Here is a 24,152-nt window from a genome sequence, read left to right on the forward strand (position 1 = left end):
ATTATGAGAAATTAAAACAGGCTTTTGCATATAGTCATGTTTTATTTAACTAGAACATCATTTGAATGTTTTTTTTGAACTGACTATCGGTGTCATTCATTGATTTTTTAACCTCAGTGTCTTTCGATGGAGTTTCAGTTAAGGTTTCAGCGATTACAACAGCATCCCTACTCCCACTAGCCCTAAAGCAGTACTTGCAAAACCTAATTCTTCTTTTCAATGCTCTTCAATTAACCCTTTAATGAGTCTTTGTTTCGTTATTATACTAGCCAATTGAAATAAAACTTTTGGGCGTCCACATGTTAAGCTTGAACTCTAAAAAAACAAGGTAAAATGATCGTCGATGGGTCTTAACACCCTTCTTTTCTTCGTTACTAAGAGAGTTGGGATCTAAAAATTGCATTACGATATCCCACAAAACGGTCAAGAGATGATGGTGGTTTTAAAACGCCTTTTTACATACCTTTGGCCATCTCCAACATAATTTGGTTTTGGAATAGAATGTATGTACTTGTAAATATTTTGTTTTCGTATGACCTCTACCTGGCTGAGCAGAAAACGATCAAATTTGGTTGATAAAAATGTATACGACCAAAAAATAATTCATGCATTTTTATATCAGTCGGAATGAACACTATTTATTCTTATTAGTACACATTTTTTGGCTTATTTTTACAAACAAAACAGTTTTGTCCCGCTAGACTTATCATCCACCGCACTGTGCGCCGGTGGGACGACCGGCCGGCAGGCAGATACAAAAAATGCATTATATAACTTTTTGACATAGATTATCTGTTTAAATTGGGTTTAAATTAATACCATCGAATAATTTATTCCCCAACTTTATTTTCAGTGCAATTTATTAAGATAACAGAGTGGAAAGCAAAATCATCTGGTTAAATTAAATTAAATAAGATAATAATACTTTTTTAAACCAGGTTTATTTATGTATCAAAAGTTAAATAATGATTTTTTTACCTTAATTATGAAAATAGTTAGAGTATGTCGTATTTTCAGAAAGCCATAACAAGGCAAATAAAATAAAAATAAGAATAATACAATGAGAGTTACAAGCGAAACTAGTTAACGTCACTGGATTCTATATAAAAACTCAACGAGACTAAGTTTTCACCTTTTCGATAAGTTAACCAATATACGATGGGATCGAAAAATGCAACACTTTAAAATTCTTCCTGTACTTTAGGAACTAAAAAGACTAGGACAACTCTTGTAGCATCTTTGGTTTCATAAAAAGTAGCATAGTGATGTGAAAACCGCATCTTTAGAAGTGCAATAAACATTATTAAAAAATACAGTAATTCGCCGCCCGACGCGACGATCCCCGCGCCGACCCATTCACACGGCGTGTGGAGCGGCAGTTCACGGTTCAGGCGCGTCCTGGCGCGGGATTCCACACTTCGTGTAACTGCTCGTATACCAGGCCCGTGGCCCGAAAATCGGCGCGTCGACCCAATCACACGGAGCGTGGAGCGGCAGTCGACGGTCTAGGCGCGGCACTCCACGCGCCGTGTACTGCGCTTTTAGATAGAGCGGACCGTCCGTCGTGTTTTTTTCAAGACAGCTGTCGGACGAAATCAGTCGGACGGAGCATACGTGACCCATGTGAAATTGTTCATATAAACTCATGGTACTTGCTCGAAATCGCGGACGGTCCGCTCCATCTGGAAGCGCTGTTAAAATGTATTCCATAGGAATATTTAAGAATTTGCTGATAAATATACTGTAGTCCGGGTACAGGGTGTCCCATTTTTGTGTGTTTTATGGGGTTTCTCGTTTATGAGTAGAGATACAAAGATGCGATTTTCACACCACTGTGGTACTTTTTTTTTATGAAACTAAAGATGCTACATATAGATTTGTCCTAGTCTCCTTGGTTTCTGAAAAACAGGGCGAATTTGAAAAAGCTGCATTTTCCGACTCCCTTCTATTTTAGTTATCTTATAACGTTAAAAGTGAAAACTGAGTCCCATAGAGCATTTTACGTAGAAACCAGTGGCGTAACTAGTGATGGGCAAAACTGTTATTTTTAGATAACAGTTGAAACTGTTATAGTTATTTATAAAAAACAGCTTAAAATAACAGCTTAAAAATAACAGGTTTCTTTATTTTATTGCTAAATATCTGAAAGAGTATGAAGCGGTCGCCGCCAGGCGTATTAACGCAGTTGCAAGTTGCTACAATGACATGCTCGGTGGTAGTATTTCCAGGGTGTCTAAAAATTTCTAAATATCGATTGTTATCTAAAATACCTCTCTAAAAACGGTCGTTGTTTACAAATAAGCGCTGTTTACAAATTGCGATATAAAAAAGCCAAAATTCCGCCACTCGTCTATACGTATACATTCCGATCTACCTACGCCTTGCCCCTCGATCGGCGTAGATCCTGAATTGCGTAGCAGTGTACAGGGTGCATCTCACTCGACGGGCAAGAAGCTCTTAGTTATAATTTTACCATTTGTGGTCAAAAAATAGCAATATAAGAAAATGTGTAGTATATTCTTCATAAGTAAACCAACTATACACTAGAGTTCGAATTAATTTTACACTTAAACTAGCGTGTACCCGCGACTTCGTTCGCGTCGAATTAATAATTTGTAATGGTGATGATAAAGCAAAGCAAGAATTTCTATTGACATACAAACTGGATAAAATTTTCTCACATTTGCCAAAAATAAGCTTTAAACGTCGAGCAGTTTAAGCAGAATCGTGGTTAATCAATTACTCAACTTTTTGGAACACCCTGTATTATTTTTTAAAAAATTTCAAAATATGTAAAAAAACAAAATAAATTATGCGTGTCCAAGCGTTTTCCCGAAAGACTAACCGTTTTTTAAATAACAAATATTGTAATATTTGAGGGGCGTTTTCACCCTCTTGGAATTTAAGATTCGAGAAACCCCTCCTTATCGAACCTCAACCCCACAGTCAATCCGTTTGCCAAAAATCAGCTTTAAACGTCAAGCAGTTTAAGCAGAATCGTGATTACTCAATGGTCACATTTTATGAAACACCCTGTATATATTTTTAAAAAATCTTAAAATATGTAAAACAACGAAATAAAATATACGTGTTTAAGAGTTTTTCCGGAAAACTCACCGGTTTTTAAATAAAAAATATTCTAATATTTGAGGGTGGTTTCACCCCCTTTGAATTCGAGTTTCGAAAAATCCCTTCTTATCGAACCTCTACACCCTAAAGTCAATCCGTTTTCCAAAAATCAGCTTTTTACGTCAAGGGCTTTAAGCAGGATCGTGATTAATCAATGACCAGATTTTTCAAAACACCCTGTATACATTTTTAAAAAATCTTAAAATATTATTCTGAAAATTTTTCAGAATAAATAAATACCTAAATATTGAAACTTAATAACGTACTGAAACATACAGCGCCATAATATCTCGACCTCCGCCCGTTATGCTCGTAACAGGTTGAAAAACAATATATCTAAAACAACTGATGCGTTATTCTCCAACCTGTTTCGAACTTCCATCGACAATCGACCGATGCAGCAGCCTTCCTTTCCCACTCCTGTTATCTCGACCGCCAGGCGTTATGCCCGCAACTGTTTCAAAAAACCTGCTTCTTTTATATCCTATTATTTTTAAGCTGTTATAAGCGCAATACGACCGTCGACGGGATCGACCGAAGCAGCTACGTTCGCCGTAGCGCATTCCCCACTCCGTTGTCCGTTGTCTCGCCGCCTGTATCGATGGTTGACGAAATAACAGGTTTTCCATCATACTAGTTGTTTTTGGAATTGCTTCGAGCAGCATAGAATTTCGGGGCGGTGCAGAGCGCCGACTTCGTTTTTCGTTTCACGAGCGGCCGATCTCTACGTGTCGTTATTTTATATCTGTTATTTTTTAGAAGTAGTAACGGTTGCGTTATGTTATTTCTAAATAATTGTTATAAAATAACAGATAGTTAAATAACAACCCATCACTAGGCGTAACTAGGAGCTGGGGCTGTCACATTCAAGTAGCACGGTGATGTGAAAAACCCGCATATTTATAACTCTACTCATAAAAGAGAAAAAAACACACGAAAATGGGACACCTTGTACTGTAAATTAATTAATGGCATATGTAAAAATAACCCGGTGCAAGACTAATATGTATAGATAACTAGGAGTGATCCATAGTAAATTAATCAACTACACTTTTACTACGGTAATTGTCTTTTGGGGTGCTTTAATGATCGTTGCTTTATTAAAAATTAAATAATAGTATAGTTCCCGATGTAGAAATATCGTCACATTTTAATATTTGCAGTTAATATAAAAATGTCAATAACCTTGTTTTTTTAATTTTAAAAATGATGAGTTTCAGGAACGGTATAGCTAATAAAAGATACCAAAACACTTTAAATTTTGGATGCACTTGTTATATTTTGTTAGATGTTTGATTAATTTTAAATTATACCGGGTGCATCTCAAAACTGGCTCACCCCTATATCTTATATTATATATTATTTTTTAAGATAAAAAACGAGATTCGGTATGTTACTTACTATATGACATAAATTAGGATTGATTGACGTATTCAGTTGTTTTCGGTCACTTCCTGTTTCACCGGAAATGACTACAATTTTTGATTTTTAAATGGTACCCCTGGTATTTTTTTACTTTATTCGATAGAAAATGACACTCTGAATAGAATGACGTATCACATGTCAACTTTCGACATTTTCGCATATAGTTTATTTGAAATTGTAACATGCGGTCCATAACAACATATTGACTCGAAATACCAAGTGTGTGGTATCAAATGATTGGTAAAAAATACCTTTTCTAAATATGCTAATGAGCTGCCCTCGTTCCATTTGAAAAAATTGAGAAATGATTAAAAATACGATTCGGGCATCTTTTAACCTGCCAGGACAAGACACGAAAAACATTAGACGATCATTTCTATTTTTGCAAGGCTCCTTGATTAAAATTAGTGTTTTTAACACAGCCATGGCACTCTAGATTGAAATTTAAAGTACGATGTTTTTTAAAGCGAATATTATATGTCAAAAGTTGACATATGATATGTCATTCTATTCAGAGTGTCATTTCCTGTTGAATAAAGTAGAAAATATACCGAGGGTGCTATTTAAAAAGCAAAAGTTGTAGTCCTTTTCGGTGAAACAGGAAGTAATAGGAGTGTTAGTAATAAGTTATAGGGGTGAGCCACTTTTGAGACGCATCCGGTATACGTCTATGCAATGGTTCCTTTTAAAATGTGTTGAGCAACGTAGGATTTACATTGCTCTATCATATTTTAATTGAGCCACTTGCTCTTCGAATTTGGATAACATTGATCTTCTTGGTTGTCTGTCATATTTCTGATCAAAATTTCTACGTTATTTTTTAAAATTCTCGATCTTGCCAATAGAGGTGTTTTATCTTCAGAGTTACTTGAAGTTGCTGCAATTTGGAACTAATGCTGTACACAAATTTAAAATTGGCACTCTTAATAAAATATTTAACAGTGTGATCAAAAAGTTATTTGAATAAGTGAAGACAACAACTCTTATATATTACATTAGAATTTTAATTTGAAAAAGTGAAGAGAAACAATTCCTATAATATATTACATTATAATTTTATAACAAATCAATGTCAAAGAAGTGCGAAAAAAGCCTATAAGGATAAGGTCATAAATTTTTTTGATCAAATAGTACTTAACGATAGTCTGATTCAAGAACGGTGACGATTGCGTCATGCATCATACTAAATATTCTATTGAATTAACAAATGCAGGTGTAGTCTTTGATGCAGGTATGACGGTGATAAATTCATTCGATAATCCTCTCCGTTTTGATATACGCGTCGTTCGTAAATGCTGCAATTTTATTTGCAAACTAGAAAAATTCTTTTGTCTTTGTTTGGTCCAGAGACTGCGCTGTCTCCGATCTTAAAGCCCCGTCTACACATAACGTTTTGTCTTTCAACTAAAAAGGAAAATCGTCTAAAAAATCGTAACTATTCTGTAGACTGTCTTCCGTTTTAAACCCGTCTAAACAGCGGCGGATACAGAGGGGGGCCCATGGGGCACCGGCTCCCTCTAAAAACTATAAATTGTTTTAAATATTAGGCTTTTGAGTTAAAAATGGCTCCTAAAAAGCAAATTCTATATTACTTTTTTGTTTTGGGCCCCCCTAAAATAAATTCCTGTATACGCCCTTGCGTCTAAACATAACGTTTTACTGTTGTTTGAATGAATTGGAAAGATACACAACCTAATGAGCGACTTCGTGACAAGGTTGATTTGATTTCACCTTACGTCACAAGTGCTGTACGGTTGAGACTAGTGATGTGTCGGTATTTGAGTAACGCGATTTTGGAGCGGTATTTTTTTTTTTAACGTCGTGTCGCGCTCCACAACGAATCAGGAACCTGTTACTGAAGAACGACGATCATAATGACGACAAAATTATAAATTATTTATAATCGCACTTGAAGTTAGCTCGAACCGTAATAACCGCATAGCGACGTGTCACAACCAGCCGTCGCGATTTCATCGGTCGCCAACAGTAGTATCTGGGACTGGTATGTTCGTAGCGCCGCGCGATCTCGATCGGGACGTTTTCGCTCCAGCCAGCCGTCGGTCGCGCTCCTAGAATTGTAGTTCCCTGTCGTGAACAGAAGTAACTGCTGTAACTGGGCATCGACCCTCGACCTCGGCGGTGACCTACTTCGCTCCAGCCGTCGCTTCGCGCTCCTAGAGTTTTAGTTCCCTGTAGCGAACAGGAGTAACTGCTGTAACTGATTATCAACGCTCGACCTCGGCGGCCACGTATTTCGTTCCAGCAGTCGCTGGAGCGCCTCTAGGGTTTCGGTTTTGCCTGTCGCGATTTGGTCGGTTACTATTGGCGTTAGTGCTCCCGTCGCCGTCGCTTCGTTACTTTCGAAATAGCGATTTTTGGTATGTAGGGTAAAGTAAGGTATGTTGGTGGTATAGGTAAATTGGTGATAGTTCTTTAATAATTTTTCAGCAACTCGCCTATTCAGTGGGAGGCCTTAAAACATGTCGGTTAAATCTATCTAATATCCCCTACATGCTGCATAGTCTGTGGCGAACTTCGGTTCATTTGTTTACGTTTAGGAAAACGTTTGCTTCGTGCCTGTAAATAAAGTCATTCGATTTGATAATTTTTGTGATATAAATTGATTTTATTTGTAGTTGGCGAATTATTGAAAGGTAAGAGTTTGTTCCTGTGTTATCCCATAGGGAATATGCTATTTTTAATGTGGTACAATAATAATGAACTTAAAATATTGTTTTTGCTCTTGTTAGGGCTTAAGTTATTCGGCCATTTACTTAGCAATTTTGCATGCAAAACGTGAATGTTAGGACACAGACTTTTAAATAAAATTATGATTGCACTTTTTAGAACACTTTTTAAGGATGTTAGTGTTTTAGTCAGTTACTAAAAATGATGACGTTGTTCTTTCTGATCCCCTTTTGGAGAAATCCAGCGTCGACAATTTGTTTTTACTGCCTTCTGCAAGTTTAGCCAGCAAAGCAACACGACGGACTAAAACCAGAGACTCCAGTGCAACTTGGCCGGAATTACCAACACAGCTACAAGCAGGACCTTCGGGAATAGTAAACTCTAGAGCGTCTAACATAAAATGTTCTTCGAAAGGAAAGTCCACAAAAAAGAACAGGAAAGAACAGGATGATGATGATTGGCACTGTGGTGTCTGCGGAATCAGCTATCGAGAAGATGTGAACGCTAAAAATGGTGCCTTATGAGTTCAGTGCTCTTTTTGCTGTGTTCCGTATCACACAAATTGTCAAACGAGACCTGACGATGAAGACACCTTTATGTGCGACGGTTGTGATGAGCAGTCTTCAAACGACTCAGAATAAAAAATATTATTATTTCTACTAGGTAAAATACTTGTTTTGTAATAAACTTAAAATTTTTCAGCCATTTTATTTTCAACTGCTCGTAATCTCATATATCACCAAAATACCTTTCCACTATCACCAAATTAACTTACCTATAACCAAATTACCTAACCAATTTGTATTTTTTTCAAATGCATTTTTTCTGTCAAAATTGACATCATCTTATCGTTTTGTATATATAAACGATTGTTTGAAACATAAACCTTCCGGATAGGTAAGTTCGGATGAATTCAAATTGTCCATGTTCAAACAAAAATATCACCAACTTACCTTACTTTACCCTACTGGCATGGTATAAAATAGTGTGGTTTGAAAGATGAAACGCAAAAGCAAATAAAATAAAATAAAAATATTTTATTTGCTTTTATACATTTATATAAGTTTTATTGTTTATATCTATTTTTAAGGTTAGGTTAGACCAATAAACAATTTTTTTGACAGTAGTTTGGACTTTGTTCTTGATTTTAAGATTAAATATATTATATTGCAATACATATAAATATGAGCCGTTCATTTTAATTAAAATTAAAAATTGACAAAGAAAAAAAATAACAAGGAATGTCATTGTTTTTCTAAAAATGAGATAGATTGACTATACACCATTATAAACTCGATATTTGGAAAATGAGTGGCGGATAAAAGTTACATTAATCTACAAATATAGATAAGTTAGATATATTTTTAGCGAGGACCGCAACACTTTGGAAGTCGGAAACTCGGTTACAAAATCGCGGTATTTTTCTGGAACGGTCGCTATTATAACGCGACTCACGTGGAACCGGTATTCCATCACTAGAGACACCAGTCGCTTTGCGGTCAACGCATAAAACACTTATTTTCTTTAATTCGGCCAACGAAGTCGAAGTCGGTGTGGATCTGAAAGCGACAGTGTTGCCATATTAAAATGTGTAATATCTTTAATATATTTGACGAAAATATCTTTGGATGAAAAATCTGCGTTTATGTATTGAAAATGTATTCGTGTTAAACATAGAATAAACAAAAATAAAAATTCCTTTATATGTATTGAACATGTTGTATGATTGAATAAGGTTTAGTTGGCTTGGAAATGACGATTATTGATATTTACCATAATATTTTACATATGAAATAATAGCGATCTGCATTTCCAAGCCAACTCGGATGCCACTCTTTGTTTAATCATATAATATTATATTAAATTGTTTAATGATAGAAACGTACTGTTCCCAAAATCCGTAAATCGATGGATTAATCAGTAGTTCTATAGTATTTATCTACGGCAACTACTCACTCTGTCGACTGAAAGCAGAACTGCGGTACAGTATTCTTTATCCGCTGCGTAAACGACGCGTAAATCTGCGCACAGCGGCGCAGAGCTAAACTAAATTTGGGAATTTTCGGCCAGGCTGACGGTAACGCCAGCTACGTCTGGACATGTTTTATGTGTAGACGGGACTTAAAAGAATATACAACTTTGCGCTTTATGATCCGGACGATAAAATACTGGATGGCTGTCATGGGAATTTCATACACTAATTTCTCATATAAAATTATCATTTCATATATGTGTATATTTCATTATTTCATTTGCATCTTTAGGGAAGTTGGTATGCAAAACTCAAAGTTCCGAGAAGAATAGTGCATGCATTAATGGTGTGAAGAGACTTTTTTCCAATAAAAACTCTCGTGAAGAACTTAAACAGAACTCTTCTGAATCGTCACCAAGCGTTGGACGTTTCAAAAATATTTTCTTTAAATCCACTGAAAGACGTCAAAATGATTTTGACCCGAAACAAAAAAACACGAAATTAATCAAGAATAACGCAACCGAAGATCATTCAGAATCTTTTACGTATAAAAAATTTAGTTCGGCATTAGACAGTTCACAATCAACTATTCCAACTATATCGCTTCCACCTTTATCAACATGCTCGTCATTTCGCTCTCTGTCCAACCTTGGTGACGATAACAGTTCTTCTATGGTCAACATGGAAACGTCGATTGATTCTATAGGAACCTGTTCTTTGGATATGGAAGCATCGACGGAATTACAGTCAGGTACAGTTGCTTTGTGTAAAGTTGTGTGCATGTTGTGATTAGTATATATATTTTTATTTTTGGATGAAATACTGCATGTTTTATATTGCAAGGCCACAAAAAATTATGAATTTTAACGGTTGTTCCAATAATATAGGACTTCGGCTGTAAATCGGGAACTGTGAATGATAGAGGTTAAGGAAGAACATATTTACAAGCAAATAAGCTACGTGCAGCCTACTACGTAAATCGGGCCTCACACGATCACTGTTATTGACAGTACTGGATATTTGTCAGTATCCCAAAATACTTTCTGGATTGTTAAAGTATATTAGTATACTGAAAGTTTTTGTAAATATGTACTGTCTTAAAACGGCCAATTGAAGGGGTGGCTGCAATAACCAGGCAGCTCCATTTTAAGAAATTTGTGGAAAATCGCAAAAGAGCTGCTCGGTCCTCGCTGCAAACCCAGACCAAGGCAGCTAAAACTAACGTCGTCATTTATGTACAGTTATATTCAGAGAACTGATTGTTGCAGGAAACGATCGGCCAACTTTTTTAAAGCGTTTGATCGCTAAAACAAAATCGAAATACCAATTTTCTCTTAAATTTTATGAATTGAGATATGTTAAAATTATAAGCGCTGTATTTTTTAATCAATTATTGAGAAGAGTATGCTACGTACCATTTTTGTCTGATGTCAAAAATAACGTGGTGAGGGAAGGTTAAGTATTTTTACATTTAAAAAAAATGATGACATCTCTGTTTTGGGTGAACCGACTTTTATTAACTTCGTGTCGAAAAAAAGAACTCCTTTTGCTCTACTGGTACAGTTATAAACTCTACTATAATTATTTTATCAGTGGTTACTAGGTTATTGTTTCGAGATACTCCAAATGATACTGATTTTCTCAAGAAATCTCTCAAATGTCAAATGGTATTGTATGACTTTTATATCTCATTTTATTTTGTAGTTAAAGGGCATTGAAAATTAAATAAAAATTCCAGGTTCATATTTATCAATAATTGTCTAAAACGTCGGATTGACATATTAACCTCGCTATTTTGGAAAGTTGGTATTACGTGGAGGTAAAACAGAAGAAACACAATGGCAAAGTGTTAAAACTTAGTCCTAAAACTTTAGAAAAACCTAAAAACACGGGTTTTCTAAATTTTCTTTTTTTCTTTTTCGAAATTTTTTTTTCAAAAGAATTCAAATTATAAGAAAAAAATCGCGAAAAAAACTCAAACTCGAAATACTATTTCTCCTAATAATATTTGCACTTATTTAAGATTCACTATTGTAATTTTTGACGTAGACTTCCAATAGTTTATGTATAGATCAAGTATAGATCTATAATTTATTCGATTTTGTTTACCTTTGCATGCAATGATTATATATTCTTGCTCTTGCCTGATTTCTGTCTGATATTCTTGCTCTTGCCTGATTTATTAACAAACATAATTTTGTATACTTTGATCATACACATGCACATACAGTATATGCACAATAAACTGTACTTATGTCTCTAATAGCATAGGAACAGTGGTTTACAAAAACTTAAGACACTTAAAACACTTTTTAGCTGATATTCTTTAATATTGTATGGTTTTTAATCATTAAAATTTGATTTTCTTTGTTTTTTATCGAAACATTTTTCCTGTATTTATTTTTTTTTGTTTTGGTCCAAGTTTTATAGGTGTATTTCGGTCAAGAAAATACACAATAAACAGTGACTAAGGTCAAAATACAAATGTCGTTTTAAGAAATTAAAAAAAAATATATACATATCTCCCAATATTCATAAATAAGTGATGTTAATCACAAAATTTATTACTAGAGGCAAGCAAAATTAATATTAAATATTACATTATTTTAGAAAATCTTGAATTATATTATTTTTGTGTGAAGTCATTCCTAAAAATGAATGAATTTGTATTAAGTTATGTTTAATAAACTTGAATTTGAGAAATAATATATTATCCTTCCAAATTGCAAGTATGGTATAAATGGTTTTATGTATATTGTTAAAGTCTGTCCAACGAGAAAATAATTGTCTGTTATTTTAACTCATAGAAAAATTGAATGTTCTGCCATTTTTTAGATGTTGTCTGTCGATATCTTCTCTGAGTCTTTTGGGAGTTTATCTACATGTTAAGGTGTTGGAGTTTTTGTTTCATTTACATTTTTAAGTTTCATCTTACGTTTTTTTTTTGTAAAAAAAAACCTGCGAATTGTTGACTGAATTGAACTACGAAGACGTTGAAAATTATGTGCGATGTAAAGTATAAATATTATGATTTGTGGAAATCACAAAGAAACTTAAAACAACCTTTCATGAAGTCAGTATTTAGGAGTAGTTAGTACATATTTGGGTAAAGTGGGTATTTTGGTCCGTTTTCGCAGGTACTTTGTGTCTGGATCATATAGCTAATATATTATATAGCATTTCACATTATATACGGAACAGATTCTATTTATTCTCTTATAGATATATACGATCGAAAAAAACGGTGTCAAAGACAGCTGGGGAAGACAATCGATGATAATTTTGGCGAAGTCAAGCCTTAGACGTTACCTTACTTGTATCATACTCTTCTTAATTTTTTAATGATGCTTACTGTCATTTGGTCTTAAGGTATATTGAGTATAAATTACTTTTAAATGGTGTAGTTTAAAATTCGATAAACTATTTTTTTAGAAATTAATTTGTGTGTCTGGAATCTTTCTGCCCTTTTTTATTTTTCTATAATTAGTTTTAAATTTTTGACAAGCTTTATGTCAATTTTTAGTAACTGACGCCTAGAGATTGACCTCGCTAAGATTATCATCGATTGCCGTTATTAAAGTTTGATGCTCTCTAACGAACAAACGAATCACTATTGTATAAAGGTAAATTGTGTCCAATGAACTTATTTTGATTCCAAATACGTAGTATATTGTTCTATGTCCACGGAATATTGGAACACCCTGTATAATACATTTTGATCTATTTCTTTATCATACCAATTATATTAATCTCTCACTCAACATTCTCCTTGAGAAAATTACAAAGCAGCTATAAACAATTTCATTCATGAAGTTTTATGAAAAGACAATGTTATACTTTTCTGTTGATACAACAACACACTTGTAGGCTATTACAAATTACGATTTATTTCCGCTGTTCAATAGACACGACTCCACGTTTCTCGGACATTCGTCGATCTCGTTTGATAAAAGAAACAATAGAAAGTATTAAAATTGCGGGTTGCTTTCATTTTACCACCAGCCTAAGCCAGCACAGTTTTATTTTCCGAAAGATAAACAGTTCGAAAGTCTCCGGTTGTCGCTAAAAACGATAAAAGCAGTACCAAGTACCATATTCAGTACGCCGCGCCGGGCCGGTGGTCTTTTAACGATAAACAGTGTGTATATGAGTGATTCTGTTCCAACTGTAACTTTTTTGATCATGTTTTTCGAGTCGATGCCCATTTCTAACACATACAGGGTTTTATAGTAATTTAGAAGTGCGAAGCAAATCGGAAAGTGACTGCTTTTTGAAAAATAAAGAGAATGTTTCATAGTTTCATGTCAGGTTTTGCGGTTTAGTGTTTCTCTTGTGAATAAACAAACGGCTTGTTTACATATTGCCTTTGCTTGTATATCGGGTGTTTCTCAAAAGTGGCTCATCCCTATGCCTTTTTTTATTTTGTTCGGATAATGAAACGAGATTTTATTTTGGTTACTTTATGACATAAATTAGGATTGATTGACGTATTCAGTTGTTTTCGGTCAATTCCTGTTTCATCGGAAATTACTACAACTTTTGATTTTTAAATAACACCATCATCGGTATTTTTTTACTTCATTTGAAAGAAAATGGCTGAATAGAATGACATATCATACGTTAACTTTTGACATCTTCGCTTTAAAAAAAATGGTACTTTAAATTTGAATCTAGAGCGCAATGGCTGTGTTAAAACTAGACATTTTTAATCAAGGAACCTTGGAAACATAAATTTGATCGTCTAATGTTTTTCGAGTCTTCTCCTGGCAGGTTAAAAGATGCCCAAATCGTATTTTTAATCATATCCCAATTTTCAATTTCAAATTTCAAATGGAACGAGGGCAGGTCATTAGCATATTTGGAAAAGGTATTTTTTTACCAATAATCTGATACCACACACTTGGTATTTCGAGTCAATATGTTGTTATGGACCGCATGTTACAATTTCAAATAAACCATATTCTGTTCAGAGTGTCATTTTTTATCGAATAAAGTTAAAAGATGCTCAAATCGTGTTTTTAATCATATCTCAATTTTTTCAAACGGAACAAGGGTGGCTCATTAGCATATTTGGAAAAAGCATTTTTTACGAATTATTTGCTACTTAGTATTAGTATTTCGAGTTAAATTATTGTCGTTATGAATTGGCATGTTGCAATTTTAAATAAACCATATTCGAAAATGTCAAAAGTTGACATATGATATGCCATTTTATTTAGAGTGTCATTTTCTATCGAATAAAGTAGAAATATACCGAGGATGCCATTTAGAAATCAAAAGTTGTAGTAATTTCCGGTGAAACAGAAAGTGGCCAAAACAATTGGTACGCTTTGTATACGTAACAAATTGTATACGTCAATCAATCCTAATTTATGTCACATACTAACATACCATATCTGTTTTTTTTATCTGAAAAAAAGATTGTGTGTGATTTATGCGCACATATTTGAAGTGAAACTTTCTTACTTTCGTCTGTCGGTCTATTCGTCTGCCTGTCTGAGAACTCCATTCGGGTACCTGTATCCACGTGCCGAGTTTCTTTCCAATCGACCTATAATTAAGAAAAATCCTGATGATTTCGTCCATTTCGAGGCACCGGTTCAAAACGTTCAGGAGTTCAAAACGTCATCCTGTAGCCCGCTCCTAATTATGCCGAAATCGACCCACATTTTTCTTCAATATCAAATAGTTAGTCCCACCCTGATGAAGATGTAAACAAAATGTCGTATCAAACTTTGCAGGGTGTGCACTGCACCGTCGCATAGCCTACCCACCAAATTTGGTTGCGATCGAACGACATCAACTTTTGACTTTCTTCCGTCAAAACTATCACAGTGACACGTGTCGTACACTGTCAAGTTGGCCTTGGTCCAATCTATCGACAATTTCTTCGAGCCCCATCTACATTCCGAGTTTCAGCTCCCTAGCTCACCTAGGGCCCGAGTTACGACGCTTCGTCTTAAGGTGCGTATTCATTATCCGCACGAACGAACGAACGAACGAACGAATGTACGCTAGTGGTATGGACGGGGACCGCACGAGAAGACCGGAGGCATTTGTTGGCGAACGCCTTTGATGTACCGACTCGAAACGGATGGTCGAGCGAACGAACGAACGAACGGCCGCATGCGTTCGGTTCCCGTCTAAATATACCGCACTTTCATTCGTTCGTTCGTTCGTTCGTTCGTTCGTTCGTTCGGATAATGAATACGCATCTTTAACCTCCGATCGTTACCACTTTTCCTGACGCGTCTCGTGTGTCACGGACTTGATTTTTTACTCCCATCGCGCGTAAAGAAGTTTCACTTCAAGTTCTCAAGTTCACAAGTTCACTTCAAAAATAAAAAGATGTAGGAGTAATTCACTTTTGAGACGCACCTGGTATGTACTGGGAAATCCCTGAACTTCCAAATTCGGCGAAAAAGGACGGGTCATAACTTTTCCAGTGTTATCACGTTGTCGCTTACTTAAATGTCTACATAGTAGGGTGTATTATAAATAATATTGATAAAATACTATTTTTATAAAAAGTTTATGCCTTATGCTGTTTAGATTCAAAAATAAAGAATTACTTAAAAAAATGTTTAAAGGGGAACGTTTTCAATTATGCTTATACATGTTCTTATAATACACCGTTCTCGCACAATAATCCACTACAGATAACATATAAAAGGTGACTGAACCACTGCCATTTTTTGGATTTATTATTATCACTGAATTAAGAGGACAGACTACAACTGTCACTTTCATGAAACCTCTTGTTGGACAGACTTTATATGGTTAGTCTCTGTCTTTTATACATGTCTATGGTTAGCAACTAAAATATAGTTTGCTATACCTTTCTGAAAACTGAATTTTAAAATGAACCAAATTGTTTCATAATTTTTTTTGCCTAATTTTTGTAAACATTACTGAGCTGACTTTCTTTCAATATGGTATTCTAGTTATTTCGCTAATCTCGAGGTAAATGAAGCACGAGTCCTGCAAACCAGGGTGCAGGTGCAAAGATTTAAATCAACATTTAAATCGTGATTTAGCTCAAACGATTTTTTAATTTTAATTGTGTGATTTAAAAAAAATCAACTAGTTTAAGAACTTATCGAAAAATAATGGTAAAAGTCCTAAAAATGTTTCCTATAAAGCTGTAAAATTATTCCTATAACAGATATATCCTATTATAGTGATGGGGAAAAACTATTCATTTCAATAGTCGAGTACTCGAGTTTCAAGCGATTTCAATAATCGAGCCATCGCTCGAGCAAAATTTCGCTCCTATTTAAAAATACGGATTTTCGCCTGTCGCTTGTTGTACGCCAAGCAGTAAGTTGCGTGCACAGAGCACATATTCTTTCGGTGATAAATGGCAAGTAGATGGGCAAGCGACGAGTAATTCGCTTGATTTATGATTTAGTTTATAAACGTTCTCCAACCTAGTGTGAGTACATAATATCAAAGTAAAACCTTTGAAGAGGGGTAAGGGGACAAATAACTCACAATCTTTAAGATGTTTACTTAAATTTAATTCCTTCAAAAAAAGCAGGGGGCGACATGTTTCGGGACTTTCTCAAAAGGAAAAACCTTTCATTGTAATTCTAAATAAAAGACCTATACCATAATAACCATACAATCTTATTTTAATTTTAAATTTTTTTGATTATCACAGAAACATTATACGACGAACGACGATACTCGTAGTACGATACCGCAGTAAGTACTTTGCACGTTGAACATTAGATGGTACTAATTTCATTCTCGACTCAAGACAGCCATATAAATGTAATAATTTGATTTAGGATTTATCAGTTAATTAGTTTAAATTATTTATTATGGCAAAAAATAACCGATTTGTAGACAAGTCCTAGAGACTAGAGAGGGGCATAACACTGATTATTAAGTGATATATTGCAAGATTTAAATGTAAATATATAATAGATAGATAAATCACAAACAGTGAGAGCAAAGAGACATATCATAAAAAATCACGGTTAGAATGGAATCACCCGTATAATATAAAAAAAAATAGTCAATATTTCACTTTTTTACGTTGCTTATTTGCTTGTAGTTCAAGGCTTCAGCTATATGATACTCGATTTTATTGTATTGAAATGATTGCGGTCAAACACCTACTTCGCCGCGACTAGTAAAAGTGCTTAAATTTCGACAATTTATTCGGCGTGCACGTTTACTTGTGGTGCAAAAGGATAGCTAATTTTTCATTGTCAATCTGGAATGAGGACAAAAATACTAAAGTAACGTGAAAAAATAGTTGGCAATAGTGGGACTCGGTTATTGTTGCTTTTACAGACTAAAAATACGACTGCGTTCTTTTACTTTTTGTTTTTTTCTCCTCCTGCGTTTGCCGAAGATAGTGACTCAAAAGTGTTCGTTTGCTAAAGAAGCATTATTTAACAGTACTTTTCGAGCCCTATATAAGCCAGGTATTTATTGATATTAATTTTATTAAAATATATCTAAGAATAAGTGTATTTATGGGTTTTTGTAATATGTATTTTAAAATATATACGTATGTACTAATTTTACCTGTAAATACATTTTATATGTCAAGGTGTATTAGTAACAAGAAATTTGATTATTACGTGCACTTTACGAACTAATTTTGTGTATTATATTAACAGGTGTGTAAATGATTGGTGTCAACAAATATGAATTTCAGATATTATTGTTAATTGAACAATCTACCGAAATCAAGAATATATGCTATTATAACATGTGATTTTATAGTATTAAAGAAAATTTTTATTCTTTACGGTCTAGATATTATAACAATTTTATGTTTGTAGTCTATTATACATAGATCTTTATGCACATTAATCGTCTAATAAAAAGTAGGTGACGATATTTTCAACACCAGCTGATTTTCAGTATTTGTGGCTACAAAATCAAACGTATTAAACGTTTTATTGCATTAGAAACTATAAGAGCAGATACAGATTTTTGTCTTATTTTTGTGTCATTTACTAATTAATTTTAATTAAATTGTACTATTTAGGTTACATAAAAATTGTTTTATTTATTGTTTTTAAATGTAAATTGTTTTCATTGATGTATTCTAGTGAATTTAATAACTTACTATAGGTAAGGATCATTATTATGGAAATATAAAGAAAAAATTATTAGAATATTGCAGGGTAAAAAAATCTGTAAGTAAATAGCATTTACAAACCGTGATATCCTGGCTTTTAAATATTGATTAAACATTTAGTATAGTATAGATTTTGCGTAAAGCAGATTTTTGCATCATTATTGTCATTCAAGCACAGAGTAATGACATCTGTTTTAAAAACGGAATGTATAGAATGATTCAATTTTCGATTAGTTTTAGAATTTTGTTACAACTACAGTTTTTTAGCATAATAGCGATCAGATCATGCTAAACAGGTTCGAAATAAGAGTTTTTCAAAATTTTAACTAAACCAAAAATATGAAACTTATTTTACAATATCGCAACAGTTTTTTGCATTCGGTGATTATTTTTTATTGACTAAAAAGAATCGAAGAGGGCGATAAACGTGCTAGGAAACGCCACTGAACTTAACTGCATACAAATTATTTATATTAACATTCCACTAGCTTTCTACCTTATTTCCACATAAAATGTATGCATATATAATGCAAAATTATCAATTGTTGCATTTTTGTGAAGCCTACGTATATACAAAATGCGCTAAACAGCTTCGCGCAGTTTCAAGTGATAATCTAGCTTAAGGGTTGACTCGACAGAAATTATTATCGGTTGTAACTTCAAAAGCTACTGTGGCGCAGTTTTTTTATCATAGGTACGTTAATTTGTACTATCTTATTGTGTAGATGTCGTATGATCAAAAAAAATGAACAAGCGAGAACATTGATTTTTACAGTCAAGCATTTAAATAATTAAAAAAATATCATTATTGTTAAAGAATTATCTATCGTCACATATCTTCATCATAAGGCTATTTATTGAAGTATATCAATAAATTTAATGTTATAGTAAATATATTTATTAAGTTCCTACTTTAATTGAGTTTAAAGTATTGGTATTATTTATTCATCACGTTACATTATTAAACATTTGGAAAGAAAAAGTAAAATATTGAACTAAAACTATAAAAAATGTGTTAGATATTACCATCTACATTTTGAAACGTAGAATGATCTAATGTTTCTAGACACGCATTAGCTATAAAATTTAATTAAATGAATGTTCTTTATGACAGTACATTTTTTAGTTATTATTACATTAAAAAAATAATAAACTAAAAGGATAAATATCTTGACAATGTTTATAATACTTCTAGCAAGTGTTTTACACTTTACAATAATTAATAAAAGTTAACTCTTAAGAAATTTGTATTTTTTAAAACTTTTTTATCAGGTTACCTTGTTTGTATCTATCTTTCCGGATATCATTATGTTGAGCTTATAGGTACAGTGCTACATATATTTTTGTATTAGTTCGCATCATATAGGATTTTTTTATTAATTTATTTAGGTTAAATTTGACTTTAGCATTAGTTTTTAAAAATGATAATAAATTCTTACCTATTGCCCTTGGGTATTTTCATTATATTATAATGACATTATTATATGACAATTATTACAAATGACTAAAAATGGATTTATTGGCCGAATTTTGAAAAACTTTATATCAAAAAGTTGCGTTTTTAATTTTACATTTTACGAGTATTTTTTCTTTTTTTAACCAACTTCAGACATTTTTCAGTCAATTTGTTTTCACTTTCGACTATTTTGAAACAAAAGTTGCAAACTAGTTTTCATCGTTATTATTATATAAAAACGAATCTGATCTGCCCCGAGTTTATGAACGACCCTGTATACTTAAATTTATTACTCGCTAATAGATATTTGAACCCTATAACTTTTGTATTTAACTTTTTGCGGTACCTCCTATATTTTACCTACTAATCGACCGTTTCCATTTGGTTTCCATACATAAAAGCGACCCTGTATAGTAAAAATATGTTAATTGTTGTTGTCATAGTTATCAATCGGTTATAGGCATAGGTTATAGGGTAGATATCGCAAATTTGTACCGACGAGTTTACCGTGCCCTTGTTAACCCCGCGGTAGATATATTCGTCGGTACAAATTTGCTATATGCCCATTATGCCCTATTGACAGCTAAAAATTTTGCCATTTTACTCTGTCATACCACGTAATATTTGACATTTTTACTCTGTCGTACGACACGACGGCGCAGTACCATGAGTGGCCCGCTTAAGCTAGTAGTACTGTGTTAGAAGTGTCAATAAATCAATCTGCATTGTTTTTTTTTAATTTGTCATGTATTCTTTGATACTTCTACTACCTCGATATCGCAGTTATGTACTTTATAACATCTACTTCTCTTTTTTGTTGCTTGAAGTTTGAAAAAAATAGTACATAAAAGATAAAATACCTACTTATATATACTTAAAATTGTAACTAGGTAGGGTTTTCATAAAAATATTATAAAAAATAGTTACGCCTCTTTTTACTATTTAACTAGGGAAACTAGACGGGACTTAGTATTTTACTCGTGATCTAAACCGCGATCCTCAGCTTTAATGGCCTCTTGACTTATACAGTGTCCGGCGATAGTGCGTCGGGCATCTGTAGCTCCTAGAATAACAAACTTAAGAATTTTGTTTAAGTGCAAATCTATGTGTGTATGTTCTAGGATGTATTCCAGGAAAATATTTTAACTTCTATAGGGTGGCTCAAAAAAGTGAGTGGATCGGGATGATTTTTTTTAAATGGAAAACCCTGTATATTATTGCATTTTTGGCTTCTTTTCAGATCACTTTACATAATCCTAAGATATTAATAAATAAATAAAAAATATATTTTTTTCAGCCTTTCTTAAAATAATTATTAAAAATACAAGAAATGTCCTGAAATCAGAACTATATTAAGATATTTACATTAGATGGTCTGTACTTACTGTGCTATAAATATGGTAATTGTATATCATACAGGATGTTCAAAATTTTCGCTAAACTTTCTAAAATATAAAATAATTTTTCTTGGTTTTTTAAATGGTATTTAAAAAAAAATCATCCCTATCCACTCACACTTTTTTGAGCCACCCTATAGAAGTTAAAATATTTTCCTGAAATGCATCCTTGTACATAGTTTAGGTTTACACTGAAACAAAATTCTCAAGTTTTTTATTCTAGAAGCTAAAGATGCCCGACGCACTATTGCCGGACCCTGTATATCTATATTGACTTAAAATATATTTATGTAAACATTTAAAATATTAAATACATAATGTGTAAATATTATTTTTTAACTATATTTTATATAATTATTATAATAACATTACTAAAATGTTATCAACATTGTAAGAATTGATAACTTTATTAATTTTCAGTGTCTTGTTTAACAACCAATGTTAAATGATCACGCATTTTAATACTTAAATTATCAACATTAACATTTGTGACCGCGCTTGTGTTAAAGGTTGGTATTTTAGGATATGAGACATTCATTTTGCATGAACGGGTCGATTCCGTCTAGTTTTATTGTAGGTAGTTTTAAATATCGGCAGTACTGTGTTTGGCTATTTTTTGTTTCTTCAATTTTACTTTTGTGCAACCTTTATTTGTTTTGACAGTATATTGATGTTTTAACTGGTAATTGTATTATATAAATATTATTATTAATAATAGTTAAAAATGGCTTTATTATTTTAAATGTATTTGTCAAGTTATTTCATTGAATATTGTGTAGCAATATTATTTTACTCCCAATCAAACTTTGGTTGATTTTTAGTCAATTTTTATTTATCCAAGAAGTACATGCATGTTATTCGTTTTTTTAAATATTATTTGTTGTTAATTCTTGACTTGAAATGAAAATTAGTTTATTAGAAATTAGGTAATACAAATAAGTATAGCATTGTTTGCAAATGGTATAAAATATAGGTATATATTTTTAATAAGTAGAAAATAATGCTACACAGATTGTAATTCATTATTATGTGAAGTTTTAAATTGGTATAATAAATGCAAAGGTTTTATAGTTAATGGCACTTTTTGTAGGCATTGTGTGAAGATTTTTTTTGAAATTTCCATAAATATTTGTACCCAGCGCCATACGAAATCTGATCTACAATTATAAATAGAAAAATTTCTCTTTCAAACTTTTCGATTAGCATATTAGTAGGCGTGGTAGTTTAGTCGAGTCAAGGTTGAATAACCTACAGCGAGATTACCTTAAATAAATGTCACATTATTTTATTTTCATATTATTGCGTTATTTCAGATTGGTCCGAGGTATCTTCCACCGGAACGTTGCGCAGTGCAAGTGTCTTGACGCCGGCTGACCTACAACAGCATCATCTGCCATCGTACTTGAGTTTGGCCTGCACCGTTAATGGTTACTCTACTACCACAAACTACGACCCCGTCCGGTTGGCTAGATCCAGAGATGCTTCGCCTCATCGCCTCGATACTGGAAGTCATTTGACACCCCCTCAGCCAACGTACAGTGTCACCAATAATCTTCTGTCACCGCTAAACCTAGTGCCTCTTCCTACACCGAAGACAAACATGACAGAGAACGCCCTCCAAACCCATCACACCCAAAAATTTTACAATTCCACACAGACCATGACGTTTATGAGTAGCAAAGAGTCTCATTTCTCATCTAATATTTTTACAAAAGACACAACAGACGGGTGCATAGGTAACTCTCATCACACGATCCAAAGACAGTGTATGACTTACGAAAGCAAAAAGGTAAGTGGATTATCGGAACAAAACAAATGCAACATCGAGAGTACCACCATAAGCAAAGAGTACACTAATGGAAAAGAAACTAAATCTTTTATACAACAGAGAGTGGAAAGACTGTACGGACCTGGAGCTTTGGCACAAGGTTTCTTTGTATCTAAAAGGAAGAAGAATCCCCTGTCCGAATCTGAAGATACTACGGATAAAGAAGATAGGGACGCGCATAATAAAACGTTGCCTGACAAATTTTTAGATGACGATGTGGAGCCATCGATGAAGCAGAGTTTGAGCAGTCCATCTTTACCGGTGTTGCGTCATTTAAGACCCGAATTTCGAGCTCAGTTGCCTATCGCTAACTCGAAAAAGACCAAAGATGTTTCGATACAAAAAAGTGTTACAGTTCCTAAATTAACGGATGAAGTGAAAGTGAATGGCCATCATAAACCAAGTGAGGAATTTTTAAGTGAACCATCTGTGAGTCTGCAAAATGGAAAAATCCTTGAAGTGCCTATTAATGATGAATGTTCATCTAGTGAGTATTTTTCTATTTTTTATTTACTAATTTGTCACGTTTATGCTATCGAATTATTACTGGTTGCAGTTTGCGACAAAATACAAGTACCTGTGGACTGTTAAAATTATAGATTCCTATTAAAAAAAAATTAGAAGAATTATTTTCCATTTTTTGCTCTTGTTTTTTGACCCATGCTCTACAAATGCAGAAATTTAATGCAAAACGTGGTCGCATAGTTTTTTATTCAAGTTTTTATTCGTAATGTGCTGTTAAATGAATTATACCGGGTGCGTCTCGAAAGTGGCCCACCCCTATAACTTTATTAATTTTTCAGATAAAACTACATTTGCTATGTTAGTTAAATGACATTTTGTTTGTTAATATACGAAGTAAATTAGGATTGATTGACGTATTCAATTATTTTCGGTCACTTCCAGTTTCATCGGAAATGACTACAACTTTGGATTTTTAAATGGCACCTTCACCTTCGGTATATTTCTACTTTATTCGATAGAAAATTATACTCTGACTAGAATGACATATATGTATATGTCAACTTTTGACATTTTTGCTTTAAAAAAATCGTATTTTAAATTTCACTCGAGTGCCATGGCTGCGTTAAAACACTAATTTTTAATCAAGGAGCCTTGAAAAAGTAGATTTGATTTTTCGTGTGATGTCCTGG

General features: G+C 33.3%; 1 protein-coding gene across 2 annotated transcripts in view; it reads left to right on the forward strand.

Annotated features, from left to right (window-relative positions):
- LOC115888460 overlaps nt 1-24,152 on the forward strand; it is a 64,409-nt gene that overhangs the window by 22,800 nt on the left and 17,457 nt on the right. The window contains exons 4-5 of one of the 2 annotated variants that reach the window (XM_030908209.1): nt 9,507-9,965; nt 22,484-23,485. In XM_030908209.1, coding sequence (XP_030764069.1) covers nt 9,507-9,965; nt 22,484-23,485 — 1,461 coding nt within the window. The remainder of the gene's footprint in view (nt 1-9,506; nt 9,966-22,483; nt 23,486-24,152) is intronic. The other variant, XM_030908210.1, reaches the window with a different exon arrangement.

Source organism: Sitophilus oryzae, unplaced genomic scaffold (assembly GCF_002938485.1).
Source record: "Sitophilus oryzae breed Bouriz unplaced genomic scaffold, Soryzae_2.0 scaffold_738_pilon_pilon, whole genome shotgun sequence".
NCBI lineage: Eukaryota > Metazoa > Arthropoda > Insecta > Coleoptera > Curculionidae > Sitophilus > Sitophilus oryzae.